A 15,598-nucleotide genomic window follows, 5' to 3' on the forward strand; every position below is an offset into this window, starting at 1 on the left:
TGCCCTTTTCAAGGCAAAAGTCTTATCCAGCCCCTATTGTCAAAGTCACAACGATCAATTAGGGGCCAAAGCTACGTGAAAATTTGTCTGCCCCTGAAAGCTACCTACTAACTAGGTAAGATATGCAGAGCACCGAAAAAAAAAAAAAAAAAAAAGGCAGGACTGGTTTTGTTTTTGTTTTTAAGAGTAAGATCAACATGAGAGAACACTCACCTCACAGAGACTTTACTCTTTTTTCTTTTTAAGTTTAAGTAATCTCTACACCTAACATGGGGCTAGAACCCACAACTCCAAGAACAAGAGTTGAGTTGAGTCACATGCTCCTCCAAGTGAGGCAGCCAGGTGCCTCCCACTAACCTCTTTTAACCTGAAGGCAGCTTTACAGATTCATGTAACCAATATACAGAGAATTCAAATATGAAATTCTTAAAACACACACTACCTTTATTCACAATATTGTCATTCGATGGGTTTTTAAACTATATAAATGGCCACCACACTATATATTTATCCTTCAGCAATTTGTTTTATCTTATCCTTACAGTTTTAAGATTTAGTCATGAGAATATATGCAGCTTCTTTATTCACTGTAACTAGTAAACAGCCTTCCACTGGAGGTATTTTTTCCCCCAATCTCCTGTGAATGAGAATTTAGATTGTTTCCTATTGGTGACAAACGCAAAAAAGGATTAGAACTAAATACCTACCTCACTAATCTGTTTTCCCATTGACTCAATAACCAATTCATAAAATAAGGAATATTCTATACCCTATGAGCTTTGAAATCATGGAGACCTGGGATCTACTGCTAGGATCAGCTCTGTGTTCTTGTGCCAATTGTTTAAATTTCCCTATACCTCCAATTCCTCATTCATGAAAGAGTTAATGAAAATTACTACATACTTACAGTTAAAAGGACAAGACAAGGTCTCATAAAACATAAAGCCTGGCACACAGCCTACATTCAATACAGAGTAGCGACTACTGTTAGCAACAACATTGCTTTTCAATCAAAATTATTTAAAGTATTTTAGGGGCTTCAAAAAAACTAATAATTTTTTTAGCTGAGATTTTGCTGTGTACTCCATAATGGTTATTTCTCAGCAGACAGAACACAAATGTTCAGTAATGCAATAAACACAAGGGAGGGGAGAGTGGGAAGGCCAATAACTTGGGAATTTTAAAAACCTATTTATAAGTAGGAACATAAGTGCTTCAGTCAACTAAACCCTCTCAAGGATAAACATACTCATGGTGAATCCTAACCCAGTGCTGTTCAACAGAACACTGTGAACCACAAAAATAACTCCAATTTTTCTAGAAGCTGCTGAAAAAAGTTAAAAGCAACACAGAAAGTTAATTTTAATAATATATTTTACTTCACCCAATATATACAACCATTTCAACATGTAAATAATATTAAAATATTAATGAGGTATCTTTGTTTCTTTTACACTAAATCTAAAAAAAAAAAAAAATCTGACATGTCTTTTACATTTGCAGCACCTCTCCATCCCAACTGGACCTATCTGAAGTGCCCAATATGTGGAAGTAGCTAACCATGTTGACAGCACAGTTTTTACCTATGGCTTTTCAGAAAGATCCCTGTACAGTTTTGTTTACCAGCTAAGATGGTCTCTAAGGCTTTTATCAAAGTAACTCACAAACTTCAGTTCTTCCCAATAAAAATAGCACAACCCCATTAACTTTGTCAGAATTTATCAGAGTGGAAGAACAAAAGGGGATAGAATATGGCTCACAATTTTATAAGACACATTCTTAAACAGGATTTAATTTCAACCTCCCCGAAGCTCACTGAGGTAGATCATTTACAGATGGGAAAACAGAGGACCAGGGTTAAGTGACTTGTCAAGAGTTATATGGTAAGTGGACCCAGTACCATGTCTCCAAACCCCACAGGCTGCACAGCTGTACAAACGCAAAACATAAGTGGGCTCTTCATCTTCGGCAAAGATCCACCCCAATGACTGAAGTAAGAGTAATGACAGCCTCTAAATTTCTATTTGCACCAAAACTTAAAATGAGGGCTTTAAAAAAGGCATCCAAATCTATACAAAAACATCCGAGTATGAGCAAACCATAGATAGCAATGGTCAAGTGATCTCAAATATAAAGATGGAATAGTTTTGGCTCTCAAAAATTTACTACCAAGGTGAGCAAATCTTTACAAATTAAATTCCATTTTGGCTTCCCCAACCTAATGTATTTTTGTTAAACTTTAACAAAGCAAGGAAACTCAGACTACTTGATTGTTTAGTTTAAGGACCGTTACTAAATGTTTTTAAGTAAAAATACAATTCAAAGGATTACCGAAGGGACACCTCGGTGGCTCAATGGTTAAGCATTTGATCCCTGGGTCTAGGGATCGAGTCCACATTGGGCTCCCTGCATGGAACCTGCTTCTCCCTCTGCCCTATGTCTCTGACCACCCCACCCCCCTTTCTCTGTGTGTGTCTCTCACAAATAAATAAGTAAAAGCTTTAAAAACAACAACAACAACAACAAAGGATTACTGAATGCTGAACCCCTAAGAATCACAAGGTTCTAGCAGTAAACTTACTGTGGGAAAATACACAGGTTTCCCCTTTTAAGAATGCTAACTGAAAGACAAGATACCACAATTTTATTAGTGATTACTTTCAGTGATAGGTGAGTTTATTTTCTCCAATGTTCTATGACAAATATAGGTTAGCTTTATAGTTTAATATTAATAAATGAGTTAAACTTATTAAGGCCTTCAGAGGTGCCTGTTTGGCTCAGCCAGTAGAGGATGTAACTCTCAATCTCTCTGGGTGAGTTTGAGCCCCAATCTTGGAGGTAGAGTTTACTTTAAAAATAATAAAATAAATGTATTAAAGCCTTTAAACACAGATAAGAGCTTAATACAATTTCTTTTCCTTTTTTAAAAAATTTTTTTCGGGATCCCTGGGTGGCGCAGCGGTTTAGCGCCTGCCTTTGGTCCAGGGCGCGATCCTGGAGACCCGGGATCGAATCCCACGTCGGGCTCCCGGTGCATGGAGCCTGCTTCTCCCTCTGCCTATGTCTCTGCCTCTCTCTGTCTCTATCTCTCTGTGACTATCATAAATAAATAAAAATTAAAAAAAATAAAATAAAATTTTTTTCTTTTCCATTTTAAACACAACTATTATTCTAATGCCAAAGTCATGTTATGTGACTTTTACAGGATCTCAATTAGCAAGAGCAAAATCTCTTCAGAACGGAGTCAACAAGTTCTATCTCATAAAGTACCTTCCAGCTCCGATATTTATTAACTTTTTAATTATTTTAAAAATGTAATAACCCTTATATAGGCGGCAGAAGCCCAGAAACATCAAGTTCATTTTAGTTAAAAGTCACAATCCGCCCGCCCCCCCCCCCACCCTTTTCTGATACAGCGCAATGAAGCAATTTGAGTTTTTAGGCTCACAAGCTTTTTTCTAAAAAAAAAGATGTGTACAAATGAATTTGCAGCCAATAGGAGCTTATACCCTAGCATGTGATATCATCATTCTCAGCGTAACTGAGATTTCTTCTTCTTCCAGGTCTCCAGGAGGCTTCTTCAAGAAACACTTGGTTGTTGCGCACCTATCCTGGGCCAGACTCTAAACACACCTTAGAGGCAACTTAAAGACAAACAGGGCCCTGAAAGGCCAACCCTCTCGATCGCAGGACAAACCAGTAAACAACTAACTCGAATCCAAAGTGGCAAGAGCCATCTGGAGCTGTGACGAAGTGCCAAATGAACACTCCTGGGGGAGAGGATTTTGGCCCCCCTCCTGGGTGCGCCGCGGGGGGGGGAGGGGAGGCCTTGCACATGTGCTCCTGAGCTGGACTCCAGGCAGGAATGCAGCCGTAGCCCCAGAAGCTGGAAGCCACAGTACTTTCCAAAGATCCTCCCCATCTAAAAAGAAAAAGCGAGGCTCGCAGAGCCCAGGGCTGACCGGCGGCCCGGGAACCCGGGAACCCGGCTACGTGACCCGCCGGCCCGCAGGTGGGGCCGGGGCCGGGGCCGGGGCCGGGGCCGAGCCGTCGTCTCCGAGAGGATCCGGGGGCCCCTGACCCCTCCTTCTGCGGCCCCGCGCCGGCCACCACCTGTTCACGCCTCTCACCGTCCCCGGTGGAGGAAGAGACTCCGCCCCGCTCGGGGGCCAGGCGCGGGCGGCGATCTGGGGCCAAGACGTGATCCCCGCCAGCCCCGGAACAGGAGCGGGCCGAGCTTCGAGCGCCGCCAGGGCCTGGCGAGGCTGCGCGGCTCCGCGGCCGGGGCCCCCGCGAGCGGGGCTCGGAGCGGGCAGGGGCGCGGGCGGGGGGGCCCCCGGGCCCCAGGGCGGCGCCCGCACCCTCCGCGGGGCTGGCGGGGCGCCCACCGCCTCCCGGGGGCGGGCGCAGGGCGCGCTGCGGGGCGGGGAGGCGGGCTCGGACGCCGGGGGCGCGGGGAGCGGCCCCGCCCTGCACGCGGCCGCCCCGCCGGGACCCCCGCCTTACCTGGGCTGGCGGCGGCGCGGCCTCGGGCCTGCCTCACCTGGGCGGAAGTGAGCGGCCCGGGTGACCGCGCCTCACCTGGCAGGCCCTGCCCCCACCGCGACCCTCCCCGCCCGGGGCGGGGCGCCGGGGTGGCGCGAGCGGCGACTCGGAGGCGGGAGGGCGGGGGCGGCGGGGGCGGCGGGCTTCGCTCTGCTGCAGGTGAAAGTGGCCTGGCTGGGGGCGGGTTAGAGAACCTGCGAAGGGAGGGGTCTGGGGGACGAGTGGGCAGGTGAGCCGCCGAGGGGTGCGGGCAGCCGGCGCCAGTGCGTAGGGAGAGCTGGCCGGACAGGTGTTGTAGGAGGGCTGCGGGGACAGCGAGACCCAAGGTCAAGCAAGTGCAAGGAGGATATGGATGAAAGCTCGGTCACATCTAACTAGGCCCCCACATTCCCTTTCCTTTCAGTTCGGTCATCTCTCCCTTGTGTTTCCTATATGGGCTGATCCAACATAAAATGCTAAGAAGTACACCTGGGCAAATTTAGTTGGGGGAATAAAGGAATCAGGCAATATGGGTCTGCAATATGCCGGGCACTAGCTTATACATGCTGATGTGGAAAACAAGGCAGAAGAAAAAATATTGACTTTCCTTACCATCTACAGCCCATTGACAAGCCCTTGAAACAGGCAGAGAAACTGTATTCTAGGAACTCCGGTGCCTGGATGTTAATACCTTGCTAAGGGCAAGAGGCCATCTTAGCATGGCCCCCAGGATCCTGTAAGTCTACTTTACCATATAAAAAATCCCTTTGGAAACTTAATCTCTACCCACAAGATACATGTTGGTAGTCATCCTCCAAGGATATGACCCACTGATTTACATCTAAAAGGTCTCAAGCCTGAGAGTTTACTAAATAATAATAAATGACCTTTCCCAGTAATAGCCAGCCCCCTCCAGATCCTGGAAACTTTCTTTCCAAAATACCTGACAAAATACCTAGCAGGCTTACGCTATCCCTAACCCCTCCCAACTTGAAAGTCTATAAATGGGCCACTTCCTCTTGACCAGCATCAAGCTCTTTCTGCCCGTGTTATCCCCATTCCTTAAAAAAAAAAAAAACACTTTTTTTGCACCAAAGATGTCTCAAGAATTCTTTCTTGGCTGTTGACTTTGAACCTGACGTATCTTTCCTACCTCATTTTCGATACCTCATTTTCTCTGTGAAGAAATTGATGAAGAGGGCAGCCCCGGTGACGCAGCGGTTTAGCGCTGCCTGCAGCCAGGGGCGTGATCCCGGACACCCTGGATCGAGTCCCAGGTCGGGGTCCCAGCGTGGCGCCTGCTTCTCCCTCTGCCTGTGTCTCTGCCTCTTCCTCTGTGTGTGTGTCTAAATAAATAAATAAATAAATAAATAAATAAATAAATAAATAATAAAATCTTTTAAAAAAGAAAGAAAGAAATTGATGAAGAAACTGTGCTCCTGATAGGTCAAGTGATTTGCCCAAAGTTTGGGACGACATAGGATTTTCTGACTTTTAAATCCTGTGTTGACTTCACTGTATGTTTTGACATTTTTATTCTTTATTTTTTAAGATTTATTTATTTATTCATGAGAGACACAGAGAGAGAGAGGCAGAAACATAGGCAGGCTCCCAGCAGGGAGCGGATGTGGGACTCAATCCTGGACCCTGGGATCACACCCTGAGCCAAAGGCAGGCGCTCAACCACTGAGCCACCCAGGTGCCCCAGTTGAGCCACCCAGGTGCCCCATAAATAAAATCAACCGCTGAGGCTGCTTCACCCTCTTCTTCTCCCTCTGCTCCTTCCTGTCACTCATGCACTCACACACTCTCTCTCAAAAAAATAAAATCTTAAAAAAAAAAAAAAAAGAACTTTTATCCTCCTAGCACAATTGAAAGGAAGATACGGAGATTTCCCATATACCTTTTACTCCCACACATGCACAGCTTCCTCCTCTATCAACATCCACTACCACTACCAGAATGGTATGTCTGTTACCATTGATGAACCTGTATTGACAAATCATAATCACCCAAAGTCCACTTTTTACATTAAGGTCCACTCTTGGTGTTGTACATTCTATGGGCTTAAACAAACAGATAGTGACATGTATCTACCATTATTACAGTATCATATAGAGTATTTTCACTGCCTTAAAAATTATCTTGTGCCCTGCCTATTCATCCCCCGTTCACCCCCCCCCCCAACTCCTGGCAGCCGCTGGCTGGTCTTTTTATTCTCTCTGTAGTTTTGCCTTTCCCAAAATACCAGATAGTTGCAATCATACAGTATATAGCCTTTTTACATCAGCTTCTTTTACTTACAAATATGCATTTAAGGGGCACCTGGGTGGCACAGCTGGTTGGGCACCTGACTCTTGGTTTCAGCTGTGGTTGTGATCTCAGGGGTGTGGAATCAAGCCCCACGTCAGACTCTGCTAGGCGCAGGGTCAGCTTGGAATTCTTTCCCTCTCTCATGGCCTCTCCCCGAGCACTGAACTCTCTCTCCTAAAATAAATATTAAAAAAATATATATTTTAGGGCAGCCCCGGTGGCTCAATGGTTTAGCACCACCTTCAGCCCAGGGTGTGATCCTGGAGACCCGGGATCGAGTCCCACGTCAGGCTCCCTGCATGGAGTCTGCTTCTCCTGCCTGTGTCTCTGCCTCTGTGTGTGTGTGTGTGTGTGTGTCATGAATAAATAAACAAAATCTTTAAAAATAAATAAATAAAATAGAGTCAGAAGGCCTGAAGAGGGAGTGTTCATGCCCTACCAACTTGAGGTCAATTGCAGACCCCCAAAAGAAGCCTATTTTACTACCCCAGCAAAAGGCAGGAAGATTTTCTCCTTGCCTAGCAATAGCCCAGCCAATGAGAAGCTGCCACAAGTCAACTAATGACAAACCATCACCAACCTGAACTCTCACTTGCCTCCAATGGACCTTTGTTCGAAGTAGTCCCTCTCAGCTTCCTCTCTTTTCTCTATAAAGTAACACTCATCTCTTTTGTTCTCCTAATTTGATGATGTTTTGCCATAATTTGCATGACTCAAATTGCAATTCCTCTTTTATTTCTGAAAAAAAAAAATTTTGCTAGTGAAATAATTGACTTTTATTTTCAAGGTCAACAATGCCAAGGAGCTTAAATAGGATTTTGAATACGATACAGTGTTGTTGGTTCTTTTTTTTTTTTATGAAAGATTAATCAGAAGCAATATAAAAAAAATGGATTGACAAACTTAGAGAAAGGGCCTGGAATCAAAAAGAAGGAAGAAGCCACTATAGCAAGGTAAGTGGGAAATGAAATAAAATGTAGTAAAATTCCAAATATGCAGCAGACTCTAATAAATATCTACCAGGGATGCCTTGCTGGCTCAGTGGGAGGGGTATGTGACTCTTGATCTGGAGGTTGTGAGTTCAAGACACATGTTGGGTATACAGATTACTAAAACTAAATAAAACAAACAAACAAAAAGTCTGCCAGAGCTTTGATATTATGAGTTTATCATGAGAGGAAAAAAAATGTCCATCAAAGTGAAATGAAAAAGAAAAATTTTTGGAGAGCAACAACCTTTTATCTTTTAATTCTTTTAACGTTTTTATCCTAACCATGGAAATGGGAGTCAGGTTGGTTTCTTTCTTTTGTTTTCCTAAGATTTTATTATTTTTATTTTTTTTTAATATTTTTTTTTAATTTTTATTTATTTATGATAGTCACAGAGAGATAGAGACACAGGCAGAGGGAGAAGCAGGCTCCATGCACCGGGAGCCCGACGTGGGATTCGATCCTGGGTCTCCAGGATCGCGCCCTGGGCCAAAGGCAGGCGCCAAACCGCTGCGCCACCCAGGGATCCCGATTTTATTATTTTTAAAAGTAATCTCTATACCCAATGTGAGGCTCAAACTTACAACTCCAAGATCAAGCAATTGCATGTGCTACCCACTGAGCCAGTGAGGCACCCCCCAAATTGGTTTCCTCAGGAAGTTTTGTGATGGGTGAAACAAACTGTTAATGTAATTAGGTCTATGCTAGAGTCTTAGAAATGGAAAGAGCCAATGTGCAGAGCCCTTAAATCCCAGAGGAACTTTGCTTCAGGCTTCACTAGTAATCTTCTTTCCTAATGTTTCTATACAGCAATTTCCATATCAGACTGTGGTATTCAGTCTTTTGCTTTCTAAACAGTTCTGTATAATTTACACATGACAAAGAAATTTGACATTGAAGACATACCAAGAATAGAAATTTAAGAATTTATTAAAATGAGATGTTATAATCATGTGATCAGAGACTATGTGCACAAATAAATAAAGGCATGTATTTTACTGAGCCATAATAAAATAGATTAAGGGGCGGTAGGTAAGAAGAGGAAGTGATTTTTTTGTTTGTTTATTTACTTGTATTTTTTTGGTGGAGAATGTGGGCAGTGACCTGAGAATGTGAATTTTCAAGTGTACCATCAGTTCAAGAGTTAAAAATTCTGGGATGCCTGGGTGACTCAGCAGTCGATCCCAGCAGAGTCCCTCATCAGGCTCCCTGCATGGAACCTGCTTCTCCCTCTGCCTATGTCTCTGCCTCTCTCTCTCTCATTCTGTGTGTCTCATGAAGAAATAAATAAAATCTTTAAAAAAAAAAACTGAGCGCAGAAATTCTAAATTTCCTATCACTTAAATCTTCAAGTAAGCATAAGTATTTTAATTTGAAAATACCATAGTAGAAATGTGACTCTTGATCTTCCAGTTGTAGGTTCAAGCCCCATCTGGGGTGTAGAAATACTTTAAAAAATTAAAAATAGCATAGTAATGCCAAAAAATTGGCTTAAGAAAAATTTTAAATGTAGTTACAGTACTAAAATATTACTGCTAATAATCTCCTCTCCTCCTATCCCAAAATGATACTTCTCATAGTACATTATCTCATTTACCTCAAAGTGTGGTCTCTGGATTAGCAATCTCAGCATCACTAGGAAACTCTTGAGACATGCAAATGATCCTGCCCCACCTTAAATTTTCATAACCAGAAACAAGATGGATCCCATTGTTGGGTGTTTTTTTTTAAAAAACAAAATTTTATTTATGTATTGGGGATAAAGAATGAGCGAGTGAGAGAGAGCAAGCACAAGTGGGGGCAGAGGGAGAGGGAAGGGGAGAAGCACACTACTGGATGAGCCAAGATCCCTGATATGGGGCTTGATCCCAGGACCTGAGATCAGAACCAGAGCTGAAGGCAGCTGCTTAACCGGCTAAGCCACCCAGGGCCCCTCCCCCCCACATTCTTGGGGTTTTACCAAACCTACCAGAGAACTCTGATGCTCCCTAAAATTTGAGAACCACTGCATAATGCAATTCTTCAAAATTAGTGCTACTGTGAATGAAGAGGACCAAATTCAAATATTTTTACGTTAGAGAAAATGTCTTACTCTCACTAAAGAAAATAAACCTGTTGCCCAGTAGAAAAAAATATCCCCATTACTGAACTTTCAGAATATACAAAAATTAGGAAAGAAGGAGCAAAAAAACCTTCAACTTTCCACTTAGTGTAGTGGTAAATTCTTGAATCTCCTTTTCTTACAGGCCCTTTCGTTCGCATAAATGCCCACTATTAAAAATAAAAGTGTAATGCCTATTTTTGTGATGGGCTCCTTAAATCCGAGCCTTCCACAAATTCTTCTCTAAGCCAACAGACAGGTCATTACATCCTAATAGTTAGAGCACAGTTTCTGAAATCGGGCACACATCAATTTGATTCCAATTCAGTAACTAGCGTCGACATGCTTTGCAGCGTCTTTGAGCCTGGCTCTTTTTTTTTTGAGCCTGGCTCATTATCTGTAAACCCAAATCCTAGCAGGACTAGCGGAGATAATGTTTGTAAAGCGCTTAACAAATCGCCGGGGGCCGCTGGCACTTTTATAAGTGGAAAAGTCACAGCAAGATTAGCTCAGCAGTGGATGCAGGGCTGCGGATTCTCAAAGCGAGCCTTCCTGGGGTTCCGCAGCTCTCCCAGGTAAATCCCCCGCCCTGAAGGGAAAAGAACCCGTCTGCAGCCGGGGCACGGTCCCTTTAAGAGTAAGAGCTTCGCTCGCTCCGCCCTTTTCCCCGCCTCCGTCTAGGCAAAGGCGGAACCGGAAGTAGCGGGGGACGCGCCGGTCCCCAGCATGGCGGCCGCCTGGCCCTCGGGGCCGGCTGCTCCGGAGGCCGTGGCCGCCCAGCTCCTGGGTGTACTGTGGTTCGTGTCAGTCACCACGGGACCTTGGGGAGCGGCTGCCATCGCCGCAGCCGGTGGCGAGGAGACGCTTAAGTGCGAGGACCTCAAATTGGGACAATATCCTCTGTGAGGAACCCCCCCCCCCCCGCCGTGGAGGCGAGGTAGCTTAGGGGCCACGCGTGGAACGCGGCCCTCAACACGGGCCAGGGGTGTGCTTAGGGGACGGGTGACTTGTACCTTCTAGTGACGGGCGGACCCCGGGAGGGGAAAAGGGATGTGGGGGTGGGAAGGACAGAGACCACCCGGTGTGATTTCCTGGGGGTATTACTGGTCCTTGGCGCTTCCTCTTTTGATCCACCTATTTATTTATTTACGATCCAACTTTCTTTCTTTCTTTCTCTTTCTTTTCCTTCCTTCCTTCCTTCCTTCCTTCCTTCCTTCCTTCCTTCCTTCCTTATTTCCAGTGGGCTTATTTGTTTAACAAACGCCTAGGTCCTGAAGTATGACGATCCAACTTTATTCATTCATTCATTCATTCATTCATTCATTCATTCATTTCCAGTGGGCTTATTTGTTTAACAAACGCCTAGGTCCTGAAGTATGACGACCCAACTTTATTTATTTATTTATTTATTCATTCATTCATTCATTCATTTCCGGTGGGCTTATTTGTTTAACAAACACCTAGATCCTGAAGTATGCCAGGCCCTGTTCTAGGCATTAGTAATCAAAAGATCGATATGCTCTACGCCAGAACTTTGCCCACTTGGGGGCGGAGACAAATACGTTGTTAACCGTACAGCCAGGTGTATGGCCCAAGGTATTACTAACTGCGAGTTACCTGATAACATTCTCAAACTCCGTGAGATGCCTGACTGTCAAGGGGGCAGATTATCGCCCCGCGTTGCAACCGTGGGCCAGTTATCTGAACTCTTATTTTCTCTTGGGTAAAGATGTAGGTAGCAGTAATACCAACTTAAAGGTTTGTTGTGAGAAATGAGTGCAGGTTAAAAAAAAAGAGAGAGAGAGAAAGGAATGAGTGCGGGTGAATCATATAGGGAAATGCAGCTGGCACATAATAGGGACTAGTTGTGTTCTTTATTTACAGATGAGAAAACTGAAGCTGAAGGAGTTGAGCGTTATCTGTGCATTGTAATAGCTCCGATGAAGGGAGGAACAATATGACATGGGAATTACAGTCCAATTCAGATGGCTACTTTTGTACAAAAGTAGATCGTTTCATACAAATTATAGAGCAGAAAAATTAAGGGAAGCCGGAGATAGAAAGATTCTAGGAGACAAAATTTTTATTTTTATTTATTTTATTTTTAAGATTTTATTTACCCATGAGACACACACACACACACACACAGAGAGAGAGAGAGAGAGAGAGAGAGAGAGAGAGAGGCAGAGACACAGGCAGAGGGAGAAGCAGGCTCCACTTGGGGAGCCCGACGTGGGACTCGATCCCCGGTCTCCAGGGTCAGGCTCTGGGCTGAAGGCAGCGCTAAACCGCTGAGCCATCCAGGCTGCCTGGAAACAAAATTTTTAAATTCAATGCTATAGTATTTTCATGTGAGTTGGGGGAGAGGCGGCCATTATTAGATGCTTACACAATAGCTCTGATTTGCTGAATTCCATTATATTTGGAGTTTGAGAATCACTGACCTATAAGTTGAGTCTTTTTTTTTTTTGGCAAAAACGTCAGAGTGATGCTAAGAAATAATTGGATGGTGTGAAGAGTTGTACGATTTGAACCCTAGAGAGATGTGGCTGCATTTGGTGATGGTAACTGGAAAATGTCTGTTACATCTGTCCTGAAGATGAGGTTTCCAGTAGTGCTTAACAAACCTTAAACAGATGTCATGTTCTGTTTCCAGAGACATCTTGTGAATACCTTATTTATCCCATTTTAGTGTCAATAAAATATTTAGGAAACAAAAGCCACCCACAAGTGTTTTGAACATCTAATAGAGGCAGTTTTTAGACCTGTTTTCAAAAGCTTAAAATCCTGTTGGGGAGACCATGTAGACACCCCTAAAAACTATCTTCCCTGGAGTCTAATGGAAAGTGCTCTAGACTTGGAATCTGGAAACCTAATTTTACTCTGTATCACTTGTTACATGACTTTGAATAGGTCTCTCAAACTTTGAGCCTCAATTTGTGCTTCTGTAATATGAGAATAATAGTATTTACCTTACAGGGTTATTTGTGCTCCATGAAGTATGTATGTTACCATCCTGTGGGGGCCCATAAATTAGTTCAGTCAAATCTCCGAAAACTGATTATTTTTAACCTGAAGCTTTTTTATAATACTTTGGTAAAGATTTTAATTTCCATTTTTCCTTTCTGCTTAATCCCTGACTGATGATCTTTAGGGAGGGCATCCTTTACTAGTACTTTCAGTATGTATTAGGTTAATATACTTAATGTCCCAGTATTATGAACAATGCTAAAAGTGTATTTGTGGTTGGGTTTGTTGCTCTGGACCAACTAACAGCTTTTCTTTACATGTGATGTAACCATGAGTATATAATACAAGATATTAAAGACAAGATGATGTTTTGTGTTGGAATGCCATTCATATTTCCTTAACTTTTCTCACATATATTTGTAAAGATCCAAAAATAAATGATGCTACACAAGAACCAGTTAACTGTACAAACTACACAGCTCATGGTAAGGCTTCCATAAGCATGTTTTTAAAAATAATTTTTGAAACATTATTTTATAAATCAGTGTATGATCACTAAAAGTAATAAAGGTGTGCTTTTTCTTGAGTTATAATATTATTCAGTTTCCAGAACAACTTAAAATTGGAGAACTGGCTAAGGGTTGTTAATATTTAATTTAAGAAAAATGTTGGTTATATGAACCGGAGAGTTTTATATTTTCATTCTTTTTTTAGACTTTTGAAATTGGTTTATGTAGCTTATGCAAAGATGCTTCTTAAGTTAGATTTTTAATTACTTGAAAAGAGCTTGAAATGAGATTGAATAAGCCCCAATGAGAAGTTATATCACCCATATTATACAGTTATAAAATTACTCGGGTACATCCTAAGTATGAAAACAGTACAGTTAAGATTTTATATGTGCATCAGTGTTTTCTTTTTCTTCTCTTCTCAGTATTATAGAGATGTTTGGATAATAGATACCACCCTCAGCCTAATGATTTGGGGGAGCTTCTGTTATTCTAAAATATGTAGCATGCCAGATAAAAACTAATGAGTTGTTCTGATTGGTCCTTTCTTCTAAAGGGGTATGTGTCAGAAAGGAGGACGACAGATGTATATTGAAACTAGTCTTCTTGTTTGGCATGGTACATAATGATGGCAGTTACATGGTATTATTTTGAGAAAAGAGCACCTATTGAATATATACTGATTGTTTTATGTGTTAGGCAGGGAATAGGACAGTAATTGATGTTTTCCTTATAAGTAAAATATCCTAAATAGATTCATTATGTAAATGAGGTTAAAGGAATTATTTTTCTTACAGCAAAAAACTTTCATGTTTTTCTTTTTTTTTTAACTTCATGTTTTTCAACATATTCAAATAATTGACCTCTTGACTATGAATTTGTATATATTTTAAAGAGCAGATCTTCTTTAATCTTGTAATATCATTACATTTTGGTACACTACTAGCCCAATTATGGTCAACAAAGATATTTGAAAATAGACTGTGTTAAACTTATAATTGCCATTTAGCTACTATTCTGAAGTAGTAAAATTTTACCACAGAAACAGTATAGAGGGAATCCCTGGGTGGCTCAGTGGTTTAGCGCCTGCCTTGGGCTCAGGGCAAGAGTCCTGGAGTCCCGGGATCAAGTCCTGCATCAGCTCCCTGCAGGGAGCCTGCTTCTCCTTCTGCCTGTGTCTCTCTGCCACTCTCTCTGTGTCTCTCATGAATAAATAAATTCTTAAAAAAACAAACTGGTAATATGTTTCATATATATATATATATGTATATATATATGATTTGTATAGCAGATATTGCTTAATATGTATACATTTATTTAGTTTAGATGTGTTAAAGGAAGTTTTTTTTAGTTAATTTATAAGTATACTCTGGTTTGCCTGTTTTACAGTCTAGTTGTTTATATTGTGCTTTTGGAACACAGAATAGAGTTAACATATATAATGAAGACTCAGCTTTCAGATACTCAGTCATTCCCATGAAAGATACTAGAAATGTGTGAATACTGTTGTGACTCAGGTATCTAAATTAGGAAGCAGGCAGCCACCTATCTCAAAAAAGCATTTTCTAGCATGTAGGGTTCTTTCCAGGTGTGAGGATTTTGAAGGAAGTATTATAACTAAAAAGAATAGTTTCTGCCCAAAAGAGCTTTGCCCTTCATTTAGGAGTCTCTTATATAAAATAAGTTTTAATCCACTGTCCAATTATTGGCAAATAAGTTTATAAGCATACAAAATGAAATGATCAGACTAGTAGAAAGTAAACAGACTTGGAAGCATTGTGGTACTATTATGGCCTATCAGGTAGGTACTCATAGTTGATGTAAGTGAAGAGCTACAGGAAAATAAAAGGAAGGCTTTCTTTTTTTCCTTTTTCTTTCTTTCTTTCTTTTTTTTTTTTTTTTAAGATTTTATTTATTCATGAGAGAGAGAGAGAAGCAGGCTCCATGCAGGGAGCCTGATGTGGGACTTGATCCTGGGTCTCCAGGATCATGCCCTGGGCCAAAGGCAGATGCTCAACCACTGAGCCACCCAGGGATCCCCAAATAAATAAAATCTTAACAGGAGAAAATGTTAGAGTTGTGAGAAGTGTGAGTTAAATGATGTTTCTCAGCCTCCAGCCAAGATTGTTATTCTGTTTTTTTCACTGTATATACAAAGGACTGTTACAGAATCCTCAAACTAAGTTTAATTT

At 42.1% G+C, this 15,598-nt stretch overlaps 2 protein-coding genes across 16 annotated transcripts in view; one reads left to right on the forward strand and one right to left on the reverse strand.

The window, feature by feature from the left end:
• The window catches only part of PATJ (PATJ crumbs cell polarity complex component), a 358,484-nt gene extending 353,831 nt beyond the window's left edge, over window positions 1-4,653 (reverse strand). For 12 of the 14 annotated variants that reach the window (XR_011995974.1, XM_072730764.1, XM_072730758.1 and 9 more), the window contains exon 1: window positions 4,507-4,623. The gene's annotated coding sequence lies outside the window, so the exon portion shown is untranslated. Of the gene's footprint in view, window positions 1-3,509; window positions 3,615-4,506 lie in introns of those variants that run through there. The other 2 variants (XM_072730762.1, XM_072730753.1) reach the window with 2 other exon arrangements.
• A 5,931-nt stretch (window positions 4,654-10,584) lies between these two features.
• Window positions 10,585-15,598, forward strand: part of TM2D1 (TM2 domain containing 1) — a 41,671-nt gene continuing 36,657 nt past the window's right edge. The window contains exons 1-2 of one of the 2 annotated variants that reach the window (XM_026006971.2): window positions 10,585-10,820; window positions 13,309-13,382. In XM_026006971.2, the coding sequence (XP_025862756.1) occupies window positions 10,654-10,820; window positions 13,309-13,382 (241 nt within the window). In that variant the 5' untranslated portion in view covers window positions 10,585-10,653. The remainder of the gene's footprint in view (window positions 10,821-13,308; window positions 13,383-15,598) is intronic. The other variant, XR_011995975.1, reaches the window with a different exon arrangement.

Source organism: Vulpes vulpes, chromosome 12 (genome assembly GCF_048418805.1).
Source record: "Vulpes vulpes isolate BD-2025 chromosome 12, VulVul3, whole genome shotgun sequence".
In the NCBI taxonomy this organism is placed as follows: Eukaryota; Metazoa; Chordata; class Mammalia; order Carnivora; family Canidae; genus Vulpes; species Vulpes vulpes.